The 26,800-nt window shown below is 33.5% G+C and overlaps 1 protein-coding gene across 1 annotated transcript; it reads left to right on the forward strand.

The window, feature by feature from the left end:
* The first annotated feature begins 21,940 nt into the window (after positions 1–21,940).
* LOC141608788 (uncharacterized) lies at positions 21,941–22,738 on the forward strand. The gene has a single exon (XM_074428132.1). The coding sequence runs from the start codon at positions 21,941–21,943 to the stop codon at positions 22,736–22,738; it is 798 nt and encodes a 265-aa protein (XP_074284233.1).
* The last annotated feature ends 4,062 nt before the right edge of the window (positions 22,739–26,800 follow it).

A 26,800-nucleotide genomic window follows, 5' to 3' on the forward strand; every position in this document is an offset into this window, starting at 1 on the left:
TCACTCATTGTCTATAAATACACCTCGCGACATGTCTCCACAAAGTTCACTATATATTACTCTTCTCAACCCCTTTAAACGAACTTTCACTACCTAAATCCATAACCCACACGACTCCTAACCATTTCCCTCCTTAACTCTTTACACATCTCAAGCTGCCACTATCCACATTCTTACTTTCAATCTTTTCATTCTCACGTTCATTATACTCACATCATCCTTTGTCTATATTCACTTATTTTTACATTGCTCAACACACAATCATATCACTCATCCCGTCTCGCAAAACGTGCGCCATGCCTCAATAAACTATACCAATCTTCCTTTTCTTTTTCCACCATCTATCATAATCACTCATAATTCATGTCCTCCCCACCGAACTCATACTCATCATAGTGCCACTCTTTACAACATAAGATTGGGTGACTTACGCTTCAGGACCAACACATACGTAAAACAATGCATAAAGAAGTAATACAACACCTTTGAATTAAACATAATATGCAACGAATGTCAAAAGACAAACATATGACCCGAAACACGCATATGACCCGAAACACGTACATGACCTGCACAGACCCCACTCGATCGAGTACCAGAACCTACTCGATCGAGTTGAGGCTACTCGATCGAGTGCCAAACATGCTCGATCGAGTGCCCCACTCGAACCCAAACCGACCTTCGATCTCGACTTACTCGACCGAGTAGCCCCGCTACTCGATCGAGTGACCCCATACTCGATCGAGTGCCCGAGGTACTCGATCGAGTGCCCAAACACGATTCGGTCAAAATAACGACAAGTACCCACTCGATCGAATCAAACCCACTCGATCGAGTCATGCAGACTCGTGAATACTACCCGCATGTTATCTCACATACCCTAACGTACTATGCATTCATTATTATTTCAACATTATGATTACAACTACGCATTCAAATCTGCGCGACTCCTCATACAATCAACAAAATAATCTACTTCGTGTTATTAAGTGCCACGTTATAAACAGCCATCATGCTTTTCATCCAATTCGTTATACAAAACACATATCATTGAACCTCTATTCTTCATGTTACTACTTACCAAAAGTCAAACATTACCATCTATCATGCTCATATAACATTCAACTTTCAATCATGTGTTACTCGCATGTTTTAAATTTTCATAACTTTTAATAACACAAACCACACCCATACACTACAAATCCTATTTCCATGTTGCTAATACAACAACATTACAAATCCACTTCATCACACATCATCATATACGAACTACTTTTTTTTTTTTTCTACCATATCATTCATCATTCTCATATGCTTTCCCAACGATTCCAACCAACATGTCAACCAACTATCATGCAACATGCTTTCAACAAACCATATACAGCACAATTAACATACACGTCGCACATATACACACGGACTCCACGTTCCCATACCATGTGACTGGCTTAAGTATCATGGGGCCAAGATTTTGAAGTGAGGGCGCCTACTCACCCAAAACCTAGCATCAGCCGGGGCTCCCATTACACATACACCAGGTTCATTTTATTAGACTCCCTATGTTCATTATGTTCATTTGTTACAGGTTCCAAAATCGTCGCTCTGATACCATTTGTAACACCCCCATACTCCAAGTGCCTTACCAGGACCACTCAGGTATAAGGATACTACCATCTCGGTTGCCCGAGTGTACGAATATCATAAGACAATAAAGAAACGTACTTTTAAAGTAATTATAGATTAAGTGATTACATGTTCAACCCAAAACTAATAAAAGGAATTACAAGGTTCTCATACGGTCTACGCTAAAACTATCAAAGCTACTAGACTTCGTCGACACGATGGAAGACTTCTAACGCCACGTGATGACTCATCCCACTATCCCATACGCATCATATCACACTCCTCAAATAATCGCTCCCCACCCCCGAATGGATCACCACGCTTTTAAAACATTTAAACGGGGTCGATTAATCACACAATTCAATACATATATCAACAATAATAAGGCAAACAGACAAATGGAACTGACACACACACACACACACACACACCACCAACTCCCATCATCTCAATCTTGACCGTCCACTGGACCCGCCACTGCCCGATGGGGGACCGCAGCCGTTCCCACCTAAGCCCCGCTCATCGTACGAGCGATAACCCTGTCCATTAATGTGCACATCCCCTTTCGTGGCGGGTTCCACGAAGGGCGAAACTAGGGCGTGAGATCACTCCCGCAAGTGACCCCACTCAGCCGAGAACGCATCTCGAGAACCATCACAAACACAACCACAATCACAATCACAATCACAATTACAATCATCAAATCAATCAACTAACTACAGCACATCACCAATATCCCATTATGGGACTAATACTGAGTAGGAAATCCTACCTGGATTGCACAAGACGCAGACGGTATCTACAGCTGTCTCAAAACGGCTCTTCTATGAACTCTCCTCCTACCATACAACACATAGATACTACTATTCAATTACTATTCATAAAAACCCCCAATTCCTAAATTAGGGTTTCACTAATCTTAACAAAACATTATATAAATTACATTAAAAGCTTACCCTCGACGCAAGGAATCCAACGACACAAACTACGATGCAAACCGACCGTCTGAACTCCGGGAATTGTCAAGAACGCGATTAGGAAGAAGACAAGTTGCTTTCTCTCTTAAACAGGTTTTAGGTTTTGTAAAAAGTGATTTAGAACAAAGACGAATTGGTTTAAATACCTTAATCGCGTAATTAACAAAACCCGAGAAAACTCCCCCGTAAAACCGGACACTCGATCGAGTACCCAAGGTACTCGATCGAGTACCCCCCTACTCGATCGAGTACCCCAGCTACTCGATCGAGTACCCAACAGGTCAGAAACTATTTTATTTCGCAACTTGCCCTTACTCGACAGAGTAAGGGCTACTCGATAGAGTACCCCAAGACTTATAAATACGGAGTATTACAATAGTAGCCTACTACAAATCTCATTACAATCTCATTATGTGTTATAAGACATATGCATTAGATAATATGACATGTACGCAGAAATATTAGATAATAATTTACATTTAACCATTATCCATGTCAATATGATTTTTTTGTCCAACTTGTTAATAAGTTTGAGATCCTCGCAACTCCAATTTCATTATATGAGAGCTATTTTTCAAAGGAAAAATGATGAATACAAAAAATAACACATACCCAAATAAAACATACATTTGCAAGATTTGATAGTATATCATTATAGAGAGATTAGTAATCAATTAAAGTTAGGAGGGATTAATAATTTTTGGACAATGGATGAAGTATGAAACTTCAAAACTCAAAACTATTTAAATCAATCCCAACATTTTACTTGATTGGTTTTTAATTTGTACTTTATAATGACTTACTCATACTTTCTAATTACGAAAATGGGAACATCATGAGTCCATTATTGAGTCGAGATTAATTGTTGTTCGCGAATTTACAAATTTCTACAAGTTTAATCACAATTTTCACGAAAGGAACAATGGTAAAATGATTGAAATCACATGCCTTCAAGTTAAAAGCCTCAACAAATCTTAGTAAGAAAGGTGCGAGGAACAAACCCTGGTTAGATCAACAAATCAATGTAAAAATGAAGATTAACACAAGCAAAAAGGCAAAAACATGAAAATTAAGATATAAAAGAAATTAATTTTAGTATACAACCTTCTCCAACAAAAAGATCATTTTTAGTGTTCCTTTTCAAATATTTAGCCTACATCATCCTCTTGGCCTACAAACTAATCAAATTGATAATAATTAGTAATCTATCGTATAAAAGCATGGTCAAATTAATGAACTCTAAAACCAAATACATATAAACATAATTTTCAATAAGTAGTCAAAAAATATATACAATATGCTTCATATATTGATATCAATATCGAACGAATTTACAAATAACATTACATAAAATTTTAAAAAATTATACTCATATAACAACACATAAGCTAAGTTACACTCTTATTGATGGTAAGGAAACATCGACGTAAGCTATTATCGTGAAATATTTTCTTGACAAACTCAAAAACGGGATTCGGAGAGCAAATGTTTACTACGGGAAATATATATGAGGTTTAAATAATATGAGAAATGAAGTGAAGAGGAAAAGGTGGAAAATAAAAGAAGAGCTTAATTATAGCTAGACATTAAAGAGGATAATGAAGTGAACAATAATGGCTTTGAGTAATTATTTTGTAGCAACTCAAACGTCTCCTTTTATTTTATTTTTTATTCACAATGGCTTTTTACTATGGGCCATTTCAGTATCCAATATTCTTGTATAATATTGACGTGTTTTTTTTTTTTGGCAATGTGACATTTTGTAGTTCTAGGTGGCATTTAGCCATGCTTATGTGGCTTATAGGGGGTTTTATTTACCATTTTAATAATATTTATAGAATATCGAACGAATTTACAAATAACATTACATAAAATTTTAAAAAATTATACTCATATAACAACACATAAGCTAAGTTACACTCTTATTGATGGTAAGGAAACATCGACGTAAGCTATTATCGTGAAATATTTTCTTGACAAACTCAAAAACGGGATTCGGAGAGCAAATGTTTACTACGGGAAATATATATGAGGTTTAAATAATATGAGAAATGAAGTGAAGAGGAAACAGTGGAAAATAAAAGAAGAGCTTAATTATAGATAGACATTAAAGAGGATAATGAAGTGAACAATAATGGCTTTGAGTAATTATTTTGTAGCAACTCAAACGTCTCCTTTTATTTTATTTTTTATTCACAATGGCTTTTTACTATGGGCCATTTCAGTATCCAATATTCTTGTATAATATTGACGTGTTTTTTTTTTTGGCAATGTGACATTTTGTAGCTCTAGGTGGCATTTAGCCATGCTTATGTGGCTTATAGGGGGTTTTATTTACCACTAGTTTAGTTGCCCGTGAATTCACGGGACTTTGTTGGTGCCCTCTCGAACATGTTACCATGTTATAATACCCTATCTGTCCCGGTCATTTATTTACTTTTTTTCTTTTTCTTTTTTAGGAGTGTAATTATTCTACCTTTCTAATTTGATTATGCTTTTGATGACCAGTTTAATCTTTTACGCTCAATTTGGTCCATTTAGCATCCAATAGTTAGCCTTTTAGCTCCTTGTTCCTTTGTCTTTGTATCAAAATCAAATGTAAATAAATAATCAGGAAGGATAAGTAGTATTTAATTTAGTGCATGCCAAAAAAAATATCTTTTGATGTTTTTATGTTTTTTTGTGTGCGACCGAACGTATAGGATCTGAACTGAACTGAACTTATTTGATCTGAACTTAACTTATAGGATCTGAACTGAAGTGAACTTATATAATCTGATTTTAAATTAACTTAAATTAATTTAACTCAATGTTGTTATTATTATTATTATTATTATTATTATTATTATTATTATTATTATTGGTCTTGTTCTTGTTGTTATTTTTATTATTATTTTTTGTTTTTTAATAAACCGCAACTTTTGATTATTATTATTATTATTATTATTATTATTATTATTATTATTATTATTATTATTATTATTATTATTATTATTATTATTATTATTATTATTATTATTATTATTATTATAAAAAAACGTAAACTTTTAGTGTAAAAAAAAATTATGTGAAATTAGTGGGCAGCCAAGAGAGAACACTCATAAGAAAATATAGTCTAAAACACAAAGTAAAATAATAACATTTTTCAGCTTTATATATATATATACATTGGTTTGTTCATACATTATACCACGGTTACATTACGATAAAAAATAATGAGAAGAGCGATAATTTTGTTTTGAAAATAATAATGTATATATGTATCAAATATAGTAATAATAACGTCAAATATTTTTGCGTCGATTTTTAAAAATAACACTCCGTAAATTATTTTTCTAAACTGAATTTATAAGATTCTGAACTTATAGAATCTGAACTGAACTGAACTGAATTTATAGGATCTGAACTGAACTTATAGGATCTGATTTGAACTGAACTGAACTTATAGGATCTGAAGTGAACTTAAGTTAAGTGACTTTAACTCCAAAAGAACAGGGCCTCGGCCTCAACATCCATGAATTTTATACTATAATATAGTTTACTCCTGTATAAAAAAAATTCAGTTGGTTTCTTGAGAAAAAATAGCTACACCAAAGTAATAAATGTATTTTCTTGTAAATCAAAGTAAAAGTAGTTGATATTGCAATTTCCCATACAAATATCATTTATTTCTTTTTATTTTGGGTTTCTTATCTTATGCCTAATGGGCATAGGTTAGAAAAACCGAAATTATAAATTAAAGGAATATACTTCATTTATCTCAATAGTTGCTCTTTTTCTTTATTTTTTATGAGGGATACTTCAATTGAATCGAAAGATAATATTAAAAGCGGATAGAAGAAAATTTTATCAATTAATGTACTCCGTTTTTTTATAGAAAACAAAATATATATTTTAATTTTTATTTAATATTTTAAAAATAATATAACCTACAGTATACAAACATAAATACCGATCTAGCTCACCTTTCAATGCATGAATATTTGTCTCCTCAAAATATTCCATCCTTTTGTATCAAAACAATAATGCATGAATATTTTGTAAGCATTTCTACTTTCTAGCAATAACCAAAATCTTATCTTCAGGTTCTCTACTTCATCTACAATTTTACTGAAATTGAAGATTGGATGTTCAGATGAAATAGATAAGAGGAATTAAATTTTACAGCCCCTCATACATGTGACGGTCACAAACTTATAACCTCTCATAATCTTCTTCCACTTTCTTTCCCACTTACCCCTACGGATTTTGTCCATCACAGGGAATTTGTGAAATTTTTTAAGGTTGATGTAGAAACCAATTTTCTCAAAGTTCTAAAGTAGTCTTGTTGTCATCATCCTCTGCTATTTGCGCCAAGCTTTCCCGTACACTATGTATCTGTTATCACTTATCACCACCTTTGCTACCACAAACTCCAAGCACCTAGGTGAATCATAGCCAAGAAACTTAGTTAGCTTTATAAATCAACACATGTGAGTTATATGGAAAAAGGAAAAAAAATGAAACTCATTATAGAACTCCATAACAATCACATACTCGACCTCATTAAATTATGAGTAATACTCCTAATAACACTTGCAATCTAGCCAACATTTCCATGTAGCAATGATAAATATACAAGAAGTTAATCAACCAAATTCGCAAATTATAATAACTAAAAATTCCTTAAAAAATACCACAAAGAAGCAGTGGATATGGAATTATGTCATCGAATTCGAAATCAAATTAGTTGTACAAATTAATATCGTGCCAAAAACGAAAAACAAACAAAATACAATATTTGAGGGAAACTATACGGATCGGAGTAGGGGGAGAAGAGAACATGAGAAAAGTTAACCGAAATAGGGTCACAAACTCACAACTACAAGGATAAATAATACTGTAGTTAAATACACGGGAATTAATACTCTAAAAAGACAATGTTTCGCATCATTAAAGGAGAAAGAAGATAAAGAGGGGAGTTTGATTGCAGGTCGTTAATGATGAGGGATGTAAAGTCTTTAGAGTATTAAACAGAGTAATAATTGTGTTAAGTCGTTCACACTTCACATATGGGGAAGATTATGGGATTTTAAGGTTCCCTTTTCCTTTGTAACCGTCAGAATTAAGATATGAGTAATTTTGTAATTATTTCACATTAAATTAAATTTTAAATATAATTTTTGAGAGAATAAAGTTGATGATACCCGTCACATAGCTGCTTGGACTTGTATATGTTGCCACGTGTCAAATAAAAATCTACTCAGTTAGCTTTTTCTATTATTATATAGATATAGATCATAGATGTGGCATTGCGTTAATCAGACGTGGCATTTTACAATCACACGTGGCTTTATTGACGTGGACTTTATAAGCCAGTTTTAGCTTAGGCTTTTAATAGTATTTTATAGATTTTAATAATATTTATAGAATATCGAACGAATTTACAAATAACATTACATAAAATTTTAAAAAATTATACTCATATAACAACACATAAGCTAAGTTACACTCTTATTGATGGTAAGGAAATATTGACGTACGCTATTATCGTGAAATATTTTCTTGACAAACTCAAAAACGGGATTTGGAGAGCAATTGTTTACTACGGGAAATATATAATGAGGTTTAAATAATATGAGAAATGAAGTGAAGAGGAAAAGGTGGAAAATAAAAGAAGAGCTTACTTATAGACATTAAAGAGGATAATGAAGTGAACAATAATGGCTTTGATTAATTATTTTGTGGCAACTCAAGCGTCTCCTTTTATTTTATTTTTTATTCACAATGGCTTTTTACTATGAGCCAATTCAGTATCCAATATTCTTGTATAATATTGACGTGGTTTTTTTTTGGCAATGTGGCATTTAGTAGCTCTAGGTGGCATTTAGCCATGCTTATGTGGCTTTTAATTGGGGGTTTTATTTACTCTTTTAATAATATTTATAGAATATCGAACGAATTTACAAATAACATTACATAAAATTTTAAAAAATTATACTCATATAACAACACATAACCTAAGTTACACTCTTATTGATGGTAAGGAAATATCGACGTAAGCTATTATCGTGAAATATTTTCTTGACAAACTCAAAAATGGGATTTGGAGAGCAAATGTTTACTACGGAAAATATATATGGGGTTTAAATAATATGAGAAATGAAGTGAAGAGGAAAAGGTGGAAAATAAAAGAAGAGCTTACTTATAGACATTAAAGAGGATAATGAAGTGAACAATAATGGCTTTGAGTAATTATTTTGTGGCAACTCAAGCGTCTCCTTTTATTTTATTTTTTATTCACAATGGCTTTTTACTATGGGCCAATTCAGTATCCAATATTCTTGTATAATATTGACGTGGTTTTTTTGTTTGGCAATGTGGCATTTAGGAGCTCTAGGTGGCATTTAGCCATGCTTATGTGGCTTTTAATTGAGAGTTTTATTTACCCTTTTAATAATATTTATAGATATTAAACAATTTAAGATGATAAATTGAACATGTAACCTTCATACATGAACATTATTCCGAGATCCTAAACATTTTGTGATTTAAGTGAGCTTTGGCTCATCGTCCAAACCTCAAATGTCTAGGTAGACATCACCATGTCAATTACATCTCCATATAACTCTCGGTTTGTCGGTTAGTCATCATATGACACCAACTCCTTGCCTCAAAGCCCAAGTGCGACTTGATAGCCATGTTAAGCGAACCAAATTGCACCGTATGAGTAACAACTCAATTCACATAATTGACAAAGCACTGCTTTGGCAGTCACTTTAACCAACAATGCAAACTGTTACCCATCTACTCAATTCACATAATCGGCAAAGTACTGCTTTGGCAGTCACTTTAACCAACGTTGCAAACTTATTATAGTGGTGTAGATACCTCATTTCAAATTGGTGGCGACTCCACAAATGCAAAAGCTTGCTCGCTTTTCCTCTCGAGCGACCCCCGTGGGCCCGCGTCCACAAGTGGCCAATAATGGAAAGGCAATGCTTAATATTTATGAGTGATAAAATGCAATATATATGAGTCCTAATTATGGCACTAGGTCAACTACATTAGTCCATTGTTGTACTAGCTTTAGCTATAACATTGACATGTGATTTAAGTTGTATTAGTTTCAGCTATAAGATTGAGTCGTAATCTCAAAGTTATACCAACTTCAACTATAACTTTATCACCACCTCAGAGTTGTACCAATTCCAGCTATAACATTGAGCCATAATCTCAAAGTTATACCAGTTTTAGCCATACAAGTCTAAAACAATAATCATTCATACATCACATGTCTTAATGAAAAAATTTTAAAGACCCATAATATGATTTATAATCAAAAAAATATTTCATAATTGCTATTTAATTGAGAATATTTCTCATTTTCCCGACCCAAAAGAACATTTCCCAACCTGGGAAAATGAGAAAAAACATATCTCAAATTTGATTAACAATCATTAAGCAATCCATAATTGTAATTTAGATGAACAATTCATCAATATACACAAAAGAGGCATGACAACATTATCACGACCAAAGAAACGATTTTCTTAATTCGAGATACAAAAGTAAATGCCCAAAAATGATTCATAATTGCAAAACAATTCTCAATCATAACCAAATCATTGTGCAATTCATAATTGTAATTTAATTGAACAATTCATCCAAAACAAACAAGACTTGATATCTTAAAGGATTGCTTTATATCCCGACCAAAAAAACCATTTCCCCTATTCGAGATATAAAGCAAGTGTCCAAAATTATTCGTAATTGTAAAACAATTATAGTCATAATCAATTCAATATTTAAACAAAATACAACAAAACCAAGGCCAAACAAATCGATTTTCATATAAAATCAATAGGTTTTCATAGAAAATAGACAGACACGACTATAATATGACCGGTTCTCAAACTGTCTTGGCCTGCCCAACTAGGCACCGGAAAGAACACAGTCAAACCATTCCAATTAAATCAAAAACCGAGCTAAAACATGCTAAATGTGCTATAATGTTAAACAAAACGGTTCGCCTTGAAATACACTGGTTTGTTGAAACCTTAAACCGGTTCCCTGTCAATAAGGGTCCAACTAACTTGGAACCGGTCCGTTTAACACAAAAAAACAGAACAAAACTAGTAGAAACAATTTCGACAATTATTATCATGCTAAACCGATTTGTTCAACCTTTTAAACCAATCAATTAAGCCATGTTTTTCGCCTCTTAGCTTATGGTTTTGGCTTCCCTTCATCTTATTTTTTTCGAGTCTTGCCTTAATAATATTAGGGCTCATCATTAATAGTGAAATATCATTTTAGGGTTTTAGAAAAAACAATTTTAGGGCAAATATATACTTGTGGACAGCGGGGGCCCATGGGGGCGCTTGGGAGAGAAGAGAAACAAGCGTTTGCATTTTTGTATGGAGTCGCCACCAATTTTTATAGGAAATTGGAACCGTTCGAATACCTCGTGTCATGTCAAGACACAAAGTAGAAACATGAACACTAAGCAATCGTTACCCTTAGCATTCTATGTCTAGAATGACTCTCGTGGATGCCAATGAACACGGGTGTTCACAGATATCTGGAGTAAGGGGTGAGGGTACGTATTAGGAAGCTCTTTTGATTGAACACCTAATCCCGCCTGCCTCGATAGCGGCCTCTACTAATGATTAGGGAAGTTATTCGTACTTGATATATCGTCGATTGTATGCATGCAATACAACATCCAAGTTTTAATCCTCTCATGTGAGATTAGACTAAGTCGGTGAACAATTAATTTAGCAAACAATTAGGTCGAAGTAAGATTTAATGTTCAATTACATGTGAAGGCATACAAATGATACAAGAAATTTGATAAATACAATAGGAAAATTGCAATAATGAAAATTACATTAATTACATTGGATTAGGCGATTTATGTCGAAAATACCTTAAAAACGGATAATTTGAGAAAACGAAATAATAAAAGAATAAACGAACAGATCAGAAGGTGATAATACGATTAATAATTAATTATACGTATGTTAAATAAACTAGGTCAAGCAACAACGGAGTTCAGAAGCAGAATTCAACCGAACAAAGCAGCAGCAGAGCGTCCTTTGGAATAGGCGCAGCAGACGCTGCGTCTGTTCCTGACCTGAATTCTGGCTGTGAAGCCGGAATTGCGTGTTGTTAATACTCGTTGGTGAATTTAATGATTGATTAAATTATTTACTCGGATAAAAGTGATTAATACATTATTTACACGTGATTAATAGGTCATAAAAGCAATAAACATGGATGAGACGGAATTAAGACGGATTATTACACGAAAGAATGATTGATTAGTGACATGAGTGAATAAAATAGATTAACTATAACGAATTAGTGACAAATATACGATGGTGACAATAATAAACAGATGCAAATATGTCAAAGATGAATTCCAGAGACCTAATATTGATGAATTGAATTTCTACAACCCGGATTGAATTTAATGACGAAAAACCAAAAATATTGATTATAAGGGATTTAAGTCGGATTTAACAATGAATTATACGAACTAATGATGATGATTAATGACATACATGTGAAATTATTATGTGATTGTGTCGAAGAATTAACAAACAAACGAAAACAAATAACACGACCAATTACGAGGATTTAACGAAGAAGAAAGGAAGCGAGAATCGGCGGCCCTCACGAAGAGACGCAGCAGTATCGCGCTCCTTTCAAGAGGCGCGCGATTCTTGCTGCGTCCTTTCTCGACGGTTGTCTACTGGAAATCCGTAAAAAGAGGTTTTAAAACACGGTTTTAGAAATCGGTTTTAAAAGGTATTTTCGACATAAACCTTACAATTGTGATATAATAATTAAAATACAATAAATAAAAGAGAGATTTACACCCTCAGACTTACATGTTGACGAAACGAGAAGGACTAAGATATCGATTAGTGATACTCGACGCGAATGCAAAGAATGTGCCCTCGTAAGAGGAAAACGATTAGATTTGATTAAGTTGATTGATGTGTAGTTGGTCAAATTGGTCGGTCATGCAAACGAGGCTGGTACTCAGAAAGATCCGAGCTTACGTGGTCGAATGTTCAAGCACGTAGACGCCAAAAAGTAAGAACAAAGGTCTAGAATGCAAAGGGAGAAGATAAGGGCGAACACTCGCGTGAGAAATATGAGGAGCGAAGACTCCTATTTATACTAATCACGTGAAGCAATTAGGGTTTCGGAGACTCTTTGGAAGTGAATCTCGGAAAGATATGAAAAAGATACAAAAATTACGCAGAAAAGGACCTGGGAAGAGGCGCAGCAGTCACTGCGTCTCTTGGAAGAGGCGCAGACTGCCGTCTGTTCCCAAGGGGTTTCCTCCTGCGGAAGAAAGATTTCCGTGTTTAAGTTATGGTAGGACGGAATAATTCGGTTTTCCTTAATATCTTATGTGAATATTACGGGAAATTGTTTACCAAAAGATAAAGATTGTGAAATATGGAATAGAAATATCCGGAACATTCCAGAACATTCTGACTCGGGATTTAACGGTTCTCAGAAAATGGAGACGGTTTTAGGCCCGGACTCCAAATGTACTCTAATTACTGTCAAAACGACCGTATCGGCACGTAGATGACAACTAAGAGGTAGACATTAATATTTGAGCAATCACTTGACGATAATCTTACGAATTGTCACAAATCGTTCAGCATACCAAACATGCGGCCCAATCATCACCGGGTGGTTTGCGGGAGGTGCATAAATGAGGTATCTACAATACTCTAATTCAAAATTAGGGTTTATATAAAATCCAATTTCATAATCCACCATATTAAATTCGCAAATTGAAACTACCCTAAACATGTTTCTAATAGATCTACAAATATTCATATCCATCTTATCAATTGAATCTCCCATAATAAATTATGGGGCAAGATTCAAGTCGATTTGAATAATACTACGCGACAAAAGGCTCTGATACCACTATAGGGTTTTGTACACCCTATGAGCCAGGATCGTCTAACCGCAAGTATTATACAAATTAACGTAGGAAATAAGATGAATCACATACCTCTTAGCGCAGCGGAACAATAACGATAATAAGAAGTGTATTTGATGTAGAAATCCGAAACCCCATACGAATAATACGCACCCCAATTGTGATGCCTCTACCGGTATCCACACAGGTACTAATCTGCGCCTCATATGCTAGTACTGAAGGGAAGAAATCTAACTTTGGAGAAAACTCATTTCCTCTCTCTTAGTGTATCTCTCTTTATGTCAGACAAAATAAAAACCCTGATTAGGTTTGTCACACAAACTCTCTTTATATAGTTGAGATACATAGGTTAGTTTCCTAAAACTCTATCAGATAAGTGCAGCTGGGCCTAATCATTATTAGAGACCTGTTAGTATTAATTATAAGTCCGACTTATAATTATACTAATCTCGTACCTTTTGTGTGTGACCCAATAGGCGCATTTAAGACTACCAGATACGTAAATCACCTTACGCGTCAAACCAACATTGGCCTCTAGCAAGGCATATCGATTACATAGTCTTAAGTGAGTTAATTTGTATAGGACAGTGGACATAACTCCTTCGATAACCGAGTTAGCATGTTTCAAGGCCAACTCATAACGACAAATGTCTGACAAATTTGTCATCAGCGCTCCTATGCACCATCGTTCGCCTTTATTACAAACCCGAGACCATTTACTGAACGAAAACTGTTTCAAATGCAAATGAGCTTGTCGAATTTCATTGCACTTGTTTGGTTTTAGAAGGGAAAACAAAATATACATCCCCTGCCTTTGGACTAATATAGTTAGAAATAAAAACAAATTCTCACTCACTTTTTACTGTCACAAGTTTGTGACGACTCACATCCGATTTAAATAATGTTAAAAAAGAATGGGGTTTGTAGAGACGTCACAAACTAGTGATCTGACCGTCACGAGCAAAACTTGCTACCAAATAAACACAAATTCTCGCACCTATTATCTTCAAATTTCCAACAAACAATTCTATTTAGATTCACCAAACACATTCAAGATACCATCATTCACTTTACACAACTTTGCATACTCAACTCAAAAAGCAACATATTATCTTACTCATAGATATTAATATTCAAGTGAACTTTACTACTTCAAATAAAGAGAGTCGGGGTACACTACATATAGTAGTGCATTGAGTTCCCCGGATAAAATAGTGGACTATCTCTTCACAAAAAAAATATGTCTTTTGGCACAAACCACTCAGTATCTTTCACAACGTAAGAATCCGTTAGGAATTCGGGAGGTCCGAATGGGATGCTATCATCCCACTATGTATCACTGCGTGTTTATTCCCTGTCTTTTTCTCTGCCTTGTTAACTTTCTCCATAGATCTTCGATCGTCGCATATTTGCCACCAGCATCATCAACGGCGTAAGGGGTATTATGATTCTACATAATTCAAAATTGTTACTGTATTAGACTACCACAACCAAAATAATGTAATTTTTATTGAAATTTTTGCGTGCCTTTTTTTTCTCTAATATTGTTACCTTGTTTACTTCAAGCATCTCATTTCGATTTATCCATACAGAAGCAGCAACCGGTTTATTCAATATCACATTTTCAATCGAGTTTTGGTCACATCCTTCATATCCATTTATCTTTACAATTCTCAATCGAAGACCATTTTAAACCACTCCTTGTGGACGATTAACCTTAACAAAATGATCATAGTGTTCTTCTAACACCAATAAATTAGCAGCAGCCCACAAATATGCTTTATGTAGATTATATCCAAATACTTTATCTGTTATTTTTTTTATGTCGACAAGGATATAATCCAAAATGTATTGTTTGGAAAGTTTGATGGACTTGCTCTGAGGGTAAACCAAGTTGTACAAAGTCTCTAAATAGTCACAGAGAGTGAACAACCAACAAGTTTATCGGTTTCCCTGGTTTACTGGAGGTCGACAACTATTGGTTAGAGTTGTATAAATAATGCTCGATAACCAGCCAGTTGGTTATGTGACTCAATTTTTTCATATATTTATACATTCATCATTCATAATTAATTAACTTTTTCATGTAGATTGGTGAACATGTTAACTCAATGAAGATAAGCGAGAGTTACTTGCTTTCTTACAAGGTACCAATCAAAAGTTTTAAAGATGTAGGTTTTACAAATAAAATTGCAAGAAAAAAAAATGTATTATTTTTATGTTATATATATATTGGCACAATATATTCGCATTTACCACAATTTATTAGAATTTTGCCATGATTTATTATTATTTTGTCACAACTATTGTAAGTTTTTTTAGCATAAATGTCGTAGTAAACAAGAAAAATGTCGCTCAAGCCTTTTCTTTTTTAATATTTTGTCACAAATTCTTATGTGCAAAAATGTTGTCTAAAAGATGTAATCAATCTAGGAAAAACTATAAAGTTGTAGGAGAAACATGTTAACAAAACTGGAAAATTAAAGAAATGATGATGATAATGAGCGTTTACGAAATAACTTGATATATTTTTCAGTTTATGGGCATATTGTTTATGTTAATGAAAGTATATTAGTAGGCAAACTGTCCCGGAAGATTTAACGGAGGAGATTGATGGCTTAAAGTGCCATTGAAGAAGATAAAGCAGTATATATGAAAATGGAGTTAGTTTGATATTTAATATTTAGTCAACGGAACTAGAGGCTTCAAGTGACATTCAAATTCAAATTTTGCAGGAACCGGAACTATAAGTTTACTAGAAGTCGGCAACTGTCTATCGGAATTGTACAAACAATCCTGGGTGAGCTAGGCTATATATGTGACTTGAACTTTTCATATATAATATTCATACATTCATTCATTTAATCTTAATCGATTAATTGTTTCATGTTTCATGTTTCATGTTTCATGTAGTTGGGTGAATATGTTAAATTCTGATGAAGATAAACAAAATTTGCTTGATTTTTTACGAGGTATTATTTTATTAAATTAATTAATTAATTAATTAATGTTTACAAAAATCAATTTTAGTTTGTTTGCATACTAACAGCATATTCGCATGAAATTCTCATCTCATCCCCGCAAATGCAAATGTCGATCTTTCGAAATACTCAACTCTGTGGTTTCAAACTTCTCATTTATCTCAAAGTTAATTTTAGTTTTTTTGCATACTAACACATGCCACCATACACTCTATTCGCATTATATTCCTTCTACAAATTTTGTAAGTGTAGGCCTGTCCATATTCGTCCCAAACCCGCTAATAATCAACAATTTCTTCGTGACTATCTTCCGCTAGATTTTTTTTTTTAGACAATTGTAAACTTTCATAAATAAAATAAACTAGTACAAACATTATGTAGAGTGGATATGAAGACATATATGAGATTGGTTGCATTTCTATATAGCCTTGAGAGGAAGCCTTGAGAAGACATATCAGTGGGTGGAAAAACATTATGTAGAGTTAGAAGAGAACTATCATTCTTATGAGGGGGTTAGTGACATTAAAAAACCGGTCAAAATTGGTCAAAAGTTGAGAATTTCCAGAGTAACTCGATTAGAAGGATATGATGAGGAAAAGATTGAAAAAGCTTTGTTTGATTATCCAGTTGTCGGTTCGATTTGTGCGAGAGCAAAGGAGGAAAACCAAGTCTGTGAGGTAATTATATCGTTTATTTTCATGTCTTTATGGTACTAAGTTGCTAGTTAATAAAATTTAAAATGCAGGACAAGTTCTTTTCCTATGTCATCGAAAATGAGGATAGCGAGTATGAGAGGGATATTAGAAGAAGTGGAGGAGGTAGGTGAAGGGTATCGACATGCTGTAGTTCTAAGTGGAACGATAACATCACAATTCAGTAATCTCGAATTACCCAAAGACTCTTTCTTTGTCAAGGATACTGGATATATGAATCCAACTGGAAGATTTTTTTCTCAAGAAAAAGCCGTCTCTTTTACCGACTCAACTTAATGCACTATTCTACATAATTTACCCCGAGACAGTTTATTTAGAGTCAAAAACTTGAATACAGTATCCCAAGAATTTCAATTGTCGAATAAATATCATTAAATATCTATCAAATATACAAATGAAGAATTATTGTAGATTGTCTGGAACTCAATAGATTGTCTTGGAACTTTGGTTGAACTTTCTTCCAAGGAAACGACTTATAAAAGAGTTTCTGGTTAAAATTCAACAACTACTCACATTTGTTTACACATGAATCGGTAAATGCTCATACTCATTGTCAAGAATAATTGCTGACCTATCTTTTAATAGGCTTATGGAAAATAACGATAAAACATGGTTGCCCAAGTTTTCTCACTTTGCAGGGCAAAAGTCTTTATAGTATAGTGTGTGTGTGTGTGTGTGTTAAAGCCACTATTGTAATAGTAGGTTGTGTAGTATAAATAGTTAGCATTTGTCTAAGCAATGTATTCACAAACAAAGCAAACAATAAGAAGTGTTTGTAAGCTTTAATGAGTCCGTAGAAATATTTGTGAGATTAAGAGTGTGTGTGTGTGTGTGTGTGTGTTTATTTATAACTAGTTTGGATGCTTGTGCGTTGCAACGGGGTAATTAACTTAATAACAAAAAATGGTTATAAGGTCTTAATATTTACATCTTATATCTAATCATTTATTTAGATATGATCAAAAGTCAAAACATCTTATTTAAGAGACGCAAAAGATGTTGGGTTGATACCTAAGTTTCAATGTTGCCTCATATTTATAATCATAAGACCACCACATCTTATGTTAATTTTTCGATTTGGGACCTTCTTTTTTTTAATATAATCTTACATTATTTTCCAATGTGGGACATATAACATACTAAAAAATACACAATTTAATATATGTACAAATTATATAAAATCTATACGGTAATGGTAGCATTTTTACCACGAATCAAATTATGTTATTTTCATAATTTTCTTAATGATATTTTTTTGCCAAATGAAATGTAAAAGTTTTTATATAAAAATTATAAACATCACTTGAATATAATATAGAGAAATAAATATTATAATATTATAATAATAATTAAAAGATTTTCCACATTATTTTTTACATCAAAAAATATTATTTATGATACTTTCCTAAATTAATTTTAGGATCACCCCACCTTATGATAATTTTCTGATGTGAAACAATTCAAATATTTATATGTAATATATTTATCATTCCTACATTATTTTTCAATGTGCGACAAATAGCCCACGAAAAAGTACATCACCTTTTTTTGCGCTTATTTTGGTATCCAACTTGATTTAATAATGAGAAAATACTATACTATCTATTTATATTTGTACGTTTTTTTTTTTCATTTTTTTGTCATAATTTAAATAAGTACAAATGATATGATTTTAATTGCTTTCTTTTTTCCTAACACGACTTTTAAGATGTAATTGAGGGAGCGATAAAATGTATAAACAAATGCAAAATATTTTCTTTTTCTGGTGCGATTTTGATTAATGGTTAAAAATTATGATGTGTTTTAGCTACTCGAATGTAATGAGGCATAATAATTACCTATATTTGAAAATTAAAAAGATTTAATTATACTTTTTTCAAAGTAAAATAGCCCATTATTGATTTATTTGTGGATTCAAGATCTTTTTATGTAACACTTGATTGTATTATAGTTCATAAATTTTCTATTTTAGTGCAGAAATTATCATTATATATAACACATTAATAACCAATTTATGTATATTTAGCACCCATTTTATTTTTTAATTATGATTTTGTCTTAAATAAAGTTATTATATTATCGATTGTCTTAAAATAAACATTATAATATCACTAATATAGTAACATATAATTGCTTTTATAAATATCTATGTGATTAATATTTGTATGGTATTGTTCAAATTAAAGTTTGCCGTTAACAAAAACTCTTATAAGAACTCTCTAAGATAATATTTAAACGATTCAAAAGATTTTGGGTTGATAGTCCTAAGTTTCAAATATGACTCTTATTTATAATAATGTGATACCTCATCTCATGATAATCTTCTAATGTGAGACAATTCAACTATTTATATGTTGTATATTTACCACACCTACATTACTTTTCAATGTGGAACAAACAATATACTTAGAAACACTCAAATACACAATCTTTTTCGCACCTAATTCGACATTTAACCTAGTTTAATAATAATAAGCAAATACTATACTATTTATTAATATTCGTATAATACATTTTTTTCAACTTCTTATCATAATTAAAATATGTGCAAATAATATAATACTATATTCTAGCGCTAGCATTTATTTAGCACGAATCAAATTATATAATTTTTCAAAAAAATAATTATGTTACTTTTTTGTTAAATGAGATGTATAAGTTTTTATATAAAAATAATTTAGACATAATATAAATCATACCGTGGAGATAATGATATAAACTCTTAAAACTCTCCAAGACAATGCTTAAGAGACTAAGAAGGTTTTGGGTTGGTATTTAGGTTTTAAGAATGTCTTCTTTTTATAATCATATGATCACCCACCTTATGATAAACTTTCGATGTGGCACAATTCTATTATTTATACGTAATATATTTACCACACCAACATATCTTTCAATGTGGGACAAACAACATACGTAGAAATACACCATATTTTTGCGCATAATTCGACATCTAAACCGGGTTAATAATAATAAGCAAATATTATACTTCTTCGATTCAAGACCAAATACAACATTTCTTTTTTTACACTATTCATGAACGAATATAATCTTTAGGATTCCTTGCAATATATAAGATAAAATATGGTCATGTGGGATCTTATTTGATTCAACTATAAAGTACAATGAGAATATCAAAATTTTAAATTTTTTTATAATGTAAACTTAAAGATATTTACGTTGTAGTTTGTGTATTGACAAGTGTGTAAATGAAAATGTTTTATTTGGTCTTGAATGGAGGGAGTACTATTTATTAATATTCGTACGTTTTAAATTTTTTTATCATAATTAAAAATATATGCAAATAATATGATACTATATTTTAATGCTAGCATTTCTTTTACCAAGACTTTATTATAATATAGTTTTCATAAATTTTTTTAGAATATTTTTTGGGTAAATAAGATGTATAAGTTTTTATATAAAGATTATAAACATCACTTGAATATACGAAGTAATACATAATAACATAGAAAATATTTATATTTATATATCATACTCTGAAGATAATGATATAAACTCTTAAGAGCTCTCTAAAATAATATTTAAGAGACATATAACATATTAAGAATTACACCATCTTTAATATGTGCAAATCATATAAAATCTATACTCTAATGAAAGCATTTTTTACCACGAATCTAATTATAATATCTTTATAATTTTTATAACGACCTTTTTTTTGCAAAATGAAATGTCAAAGTTTTTATATAAAAATTAGAAGGAATATTCTACCGTGTACCATCGTGGTTTTCGGTTTTCTACGTTATACCCCTCTTTTTTTTATATTCTATGATGTACCCTTAAACTCTATACATTAGTCTATACCATGATCTTATTTATTGTCATTGCTAACTTAGTTTCTTAAATGTCATATTAAATCGCCTATTTATCATTCCAATTACTCGATAACCTACTCATTTACTTATTAGTTTGCCGATTTACTCATCAGCCCAATGAAACTAACTAAAAGTTCAAAAAATCTCCAATATCATGTCCTGAATCATAAGAGTTGTTTTTAATAGTTGGTGCTTATTAAAGGTCATTTGTGATGTTTCACATATAAAATGGTGATACAACATTAATAAGTCAGAATAAAGGGCAAAGTACGGTCGTTTGATTTTGATAAAGTTAATGAAGAGTTAAACAGGGTTATGATGGAGAAATAGGTAAAAAGTTTAGGGTACAATGTAGAATTTTAAAAAAGGAGGGGTACAACATAGAAAACTGAAAAACTCAGAGGTACACCGTAGAATATCTCAAATTATAAACTTCTCATGAATATAAAATAGGAAACATAGATATTATAATAATTAAAAGATTCTCCACTTTATTTTTTATGTGGAAATATATATATATATATATATATATATATATATATATATATATATATATATATATATATATATATATAGAGAGAGAGAGAGAGAGAGAGAGAGAGAGAGAGAGAGAGAGAGAGAGAGAGAGATTGGTGTATTTCCAATTTTATTAAGAGATAATAAAATTATTGCAAGAGTTCAGATTATTATTATCCGTCTTACTCTTATCACATAATATTTTTCATTACGCTTCCGTATAAAATACACTCTGGGATCAATATTATCTTAGTGTGCACAGTCCGGGACTGTGAAGCAAATTGGTCGGGGATCGAGCTTACTTGATTGAGCCGGGCGTCATCAAGTCATCATGGGAGATATCAACTTTTCAACTAGTGGTATTGAGAAGTTAAACAGTGGAAATTACAGTACGTGGAGCACACGTATGCAATTCAATCTGTTGGGACAAGATCTTTGGAGCATCGTTGGCAGTGGTGAAACCGCCAAACCAGCTAGAGGAGAAGAGCTGAAGAAGTGGAAGGTCAAAGCCGGAAAGGCTATGTACGTGTTAACAACAACCGTCGGAGACAATATGCTGTATCGCATCAAAGATGCAAAAACACCAAAGGAGGCATGGGACACTTTAAAAGAATTGTTCTCAAAGAAGAATGATTCTCAACTCCAGTTGCTCGAGAATGAGCTAATGTCGGTTCGACAAAATACCATGTCGGTAAACGAGTGGTTTACCAAAGTCAAAACTTTGTGTGTTCAAATCACAAAGTTGGATCCTGAAAATCCAATCACGGATACTAGGATGCGAAGAATTATTATCTTCGGTTTAAGGCCAGGTTTCAGTACTCTTGTTGCAGCAGTTCGAGGTTGGGCTACACAACCAACTCTTATTGAGTTTGAAAATATGTTAGCCAACCAAGAAACTCTAGATAAGCAAATGTCTGGAGCATCCATCAAGGAAGAAGAAAATGCTCTATTTGGTAAAAAAAAAAGTCATACCAAGGAGGTGACAAGAGAAATTATGGGTCGAGTTCTCAAGGCGGTTCAAATAGAAAGCCAGAAGGATTCAGAAAAAGCCAAGGAAGAGGAGGCTTCCAACGAGGGGGAGCTCGTCAAGATCGACAACCAGACCAGCAAAGAGGTCATGTGTGCCTAGATGTTGTTTGCTACAAGTGTAGTAAAAAGGGACATTATGCTCGATATTGTTGGACAAAACCAGCAGAAGGAAATGTCGCAACATTAAATGGGCACAAAAATAAGGAAGTTGAATGGGATGTTCAAGCTTCATATTCAGTTGAACAAGGAGGTTCAAGCAAGAAGTCAATAGTGCACGAATCAATGGCATTAGTCGCTGAAATTAAAGTGACAACTTAATCAATTATAAAGATGATTGGATAATTGATTCAGGTTCTTCGAATCACATGACGGGAGACAAAGAGAAGTTTCATAGCATGTCAGAGTATAAGCGTGGACGAGTTGTTGTGACTGCAAATAACTCGGAGTTACCAATCATTCATATTGGCAAGGCCATGGTTATCGCAAGATATAGTAACCAACAAGTTCATCTTGATAATGTCTATCATGTATCAAGTATGACGAAGAATTTAATATCGGTGTCACAACTAGCAGCTTCGGGAAATCATGTGGCTTTTGGGCCTAATGTTGTGAAAGTGTATCCAAGTTTGGAAGAGAATTCATCTCCTATCATGGAAGGGCGACGTTTGGAATCTGTCTACGTAATGTCTGCTCAAACGACATAATTTGCAGACAAAGCTAGGAAAAATGAGACGGCTGATTTGTGGCATACACGCCTGGGGCATGTAAGCCACACCAAGCTGAAAGTCATGATGAATAAATCAATGCTCAATGGCCTTCCTCCACTTGATGTGAAGGAAGATGTAGTTTGTGTTGGGTGTCAATTTGTCAAAGCACATCAACTACCATATGAGTAGTCAAAGTTCAAGGCGGAGGCACCTCTGGAGTTAATTCACTCTGACCTATTTGGTCCGGTGAAGCAACCATCAGTTAGTGGTTATCGTTACATGATCACTTTCATTGATGATTTCTCAAGATATGTGTGGGTTGATTTTTTAAAGGAAAAATCAGAAGCCTTTGTCAAGTTCAAAACTTTCAAAAAAAAAGTGGAAAAAGAAGTTGGCAGCAAGATTCAATGTCTACGTACAGACAATGGGGGAGAGTTCACAACCACAAAATTCAGACGATATCTACAAGATTGTAAGATCAAACGTCAGTTGACGTGTCCAAACACTCCACAACAGAATGAAGTGGCAGAGAGGAAGAATAGACATCTCGCCGAGACATGCAGAAGTATGGTACATGCCAAAAATGTACCCCCATGTTACTGGGTTGAATGCATGAAGACAGTTGCACATGTGACAAATAGGCTACCACAAGCGAGACTAGAATATGTCTCTCCATTTCAGAAGTTGTGGGAGCTAAAACCTGCTGTGAGTCATTTTCGAGTTTTCGTGTGTGTATGTTATGTCATCGTTCCAGATCATCTTCGTACCAAATTTGACAAGAAGGCAATTCGCTGTATCTTTCTTGGGTACGATGATCAAAGGAAAGGTTGGAAATGTTGTGATCCAACTACTGACAAATATCATGTGTCAAGAAATGTGGTGTTTGATGAAGCATCATCTTGGTGGTCACCACAAGCCGTGTTACTGCCAGACTCAAAGGAGATTGAGGAATAACTCAAGGATAAGATAGATGATCAGTTAAGCGAGAGTGATGGTGAATCAGAAAGTGAAGGATCTCAATCTTCACCAGTAAAAGAGAAAAGTCCTTGGACAACAAGGGGTACACCACAGAACTCCTGAGGAATTAAGACCGAGTCAGGTTGAAGATGTCATTATCCAAGATAAGGATAGTCAGCAACAAGTGAGGAGAACTAGCCGGCCACACAAGCCAAATCCTAAATATGCAAATGCAGCAATGGTGGAGAACACCGTGAAAGAGCCAAGTAGTTACGATGAGGCCGCTCGTAGCAAAGATTGGATGAAGGCTATGGAAGAGGAAATCCAAGCACTTCATCAAAATGAAACTTCGGAGTTAGTGCCAAAGCCAACCGATGTTAAACCCATTTCATGCAAGTGGGTGTATAAAGTGAAGACCAAGCCAGATGGTTCTATTGAAAGGTACAAGGCACGACTAGTAGCTCGAGGATTCTCTCAGAAATATGGGCTAGATTATGATGAAACATTTAGTCCAGTTACGAAGATTACCACGGTACGTGTTTTACTAGCACTTGCAGCTAGTAATTTATGGAAATTGTGGCAGATGAACACGAAGAATGCATTTATTCATGGCGAGCTTGATAGAGACATATACATGGATCAACTAAAGGGTTTGAAAGTTCTGATCAACATTATGTATGTAAGTTGAAGAAAGCTCTTTATGGATTGAAGTAGGCGCCACGAGCATGGTACGGGAAGATAGCTGAGTTCTTATTGCAAAGTGGTTATTGAGTTGCTCCTGCATATTCGAGCTTGTTTGTAAAAGCTCGAGATGGAAAGTTATCAGTGGTCCTTGTTTATGTGGATGATCTTATCATCGCTGGAGACGATGATAGAGAGATTCATCAAATAAGATCAAATCTCTCAATAAGGTTTCATATAAAAGAGCTTGGAGAGCTAAAGCATTTTCTTGGTCTAGAGGTAGACAGAACGAAAGGTGGGATATTTCTTTGTCAACAGAAATACGCCCAGGATATTTTGGAGAAGTACGGTATGCTTGATTACAAACCCGTGTCGACTCCAACCGAGATTAATGTTAGACTGTGTTCTACAAAGGGAAAAGATTTAGAGGATGTGACGATGTATAGACAACTCGTAGGCAGTCTTATATATCTCACACTGACTCGACCTGATGTCGCTTACGCGGTAAGCGTGGTTAGTCGTTTCATGCAAAACCCAAAGAAGTCTCATTTGGAAGCAATACGACGTATATTGAGGTACATTAAAGGAACAATTGACTATGGAATATTGTACCCAAGTGGTGAATTATCTGAAATTCACGGGTATTGTGATGCTGATTATGCTGGTGATCACGACACACGTCGATCAACAACCGGGTATGCATTTAGTCTTGGTTCTGGTGCTGTTTCGTGGTGTAGTAAGAGGCAACCTATTGTATTATTGTCAAGTACAAAGGCAGAGTATAGAGCAGCAGCGATGGCAGCACAAGAGTGTGTATGGCTAACACAACTCTTGAAGGATCTATATCAACCAGTTGATTCTGGAGTTTATTGTGACAACATGTCAGCAATGAGATTAGATGAAAATCCAGTTTTTCATTCTAGAACAAAACATGTTGACATTACCATTTTGTACGAGAGAAGGTTCTAAGAGGCGAGATTCATCTGGACTATGTCAAGACCGATGATCAAGTCGTAGACATCTTTGCCAAAGGTCTGAGTGGACCAAAGTTTGAGAAGTTCTGAAAACAACTGGGTATGATTTCTCGGTTAGCTTTGAGCGGGAGTAGTCGTTGAGGGGGATTGTTAAAATTCAACAACTACTCACATTTGTTCACACATGGATCGGTAAATGCTCATACTCATTGTCAAGAATAATTGCCTACCTATCTTTTAATAGGCTTATGGAAAATAAGGGTAAAACATGGCTGCCCAAGTTCCAAGTTTTCTCACTTTGCAGGGCAAAAGTCTTTCTAGTATAGTGTGTGTATGTGTTAAAGCCATTATTGTGATAGTAGGTTGTGTAGTATAAACAGCTAGCATTTGTCTGAGCAATGTATTACAAACAAAGCAAACAATAAGAAGTGTTTGTAAGCTTTAGTGAGTCCGTAGAAATATTTGTGAGATTACGAGTGTGTGTGTTTATTTATAATTGGTGTATTTCCAATTTTATTAAGAGATAATAAAATTATTGCAAGAGTTCAAATTATTATTATCCTTCTTACTCTAATTATCACATAATATTTTTCATTACGTTTCCATATAAAATACACTTTGATTCGCTACATTTCTTATAGGCTCTGACCCCATCTTCATTTAACCTTCACCTACATTTCATCAAATTATCGATCAAAAGTATTCTAAGTATAGGTTGGCCTTCCTAATGAAAGTACCAAGTATGACAACATTTGAAATCCCCATAAAACGTCTTGTATCTTATCGGCATAATCGGAAATATGGCAAAAACTGCCAAAAACTCTCACTATGGAAAATTGGAAA

The sequence above is a fragment of the Silene latifolia genome, chromosome 10 (assembly GCF_048544455.1).
Source record: "Silene latifolia isolate original U9 population chromosome 10, ASM4854445v1, whole genome shotgun sequence".
Taxonomy (NCBI): domain Eukaryota; kingdom Viridiplantae; phylum Streptophyta; class Magnoliopsida; order Caryophyllales; family Caryophyllaceae; genus Silene; species Silene latifolia.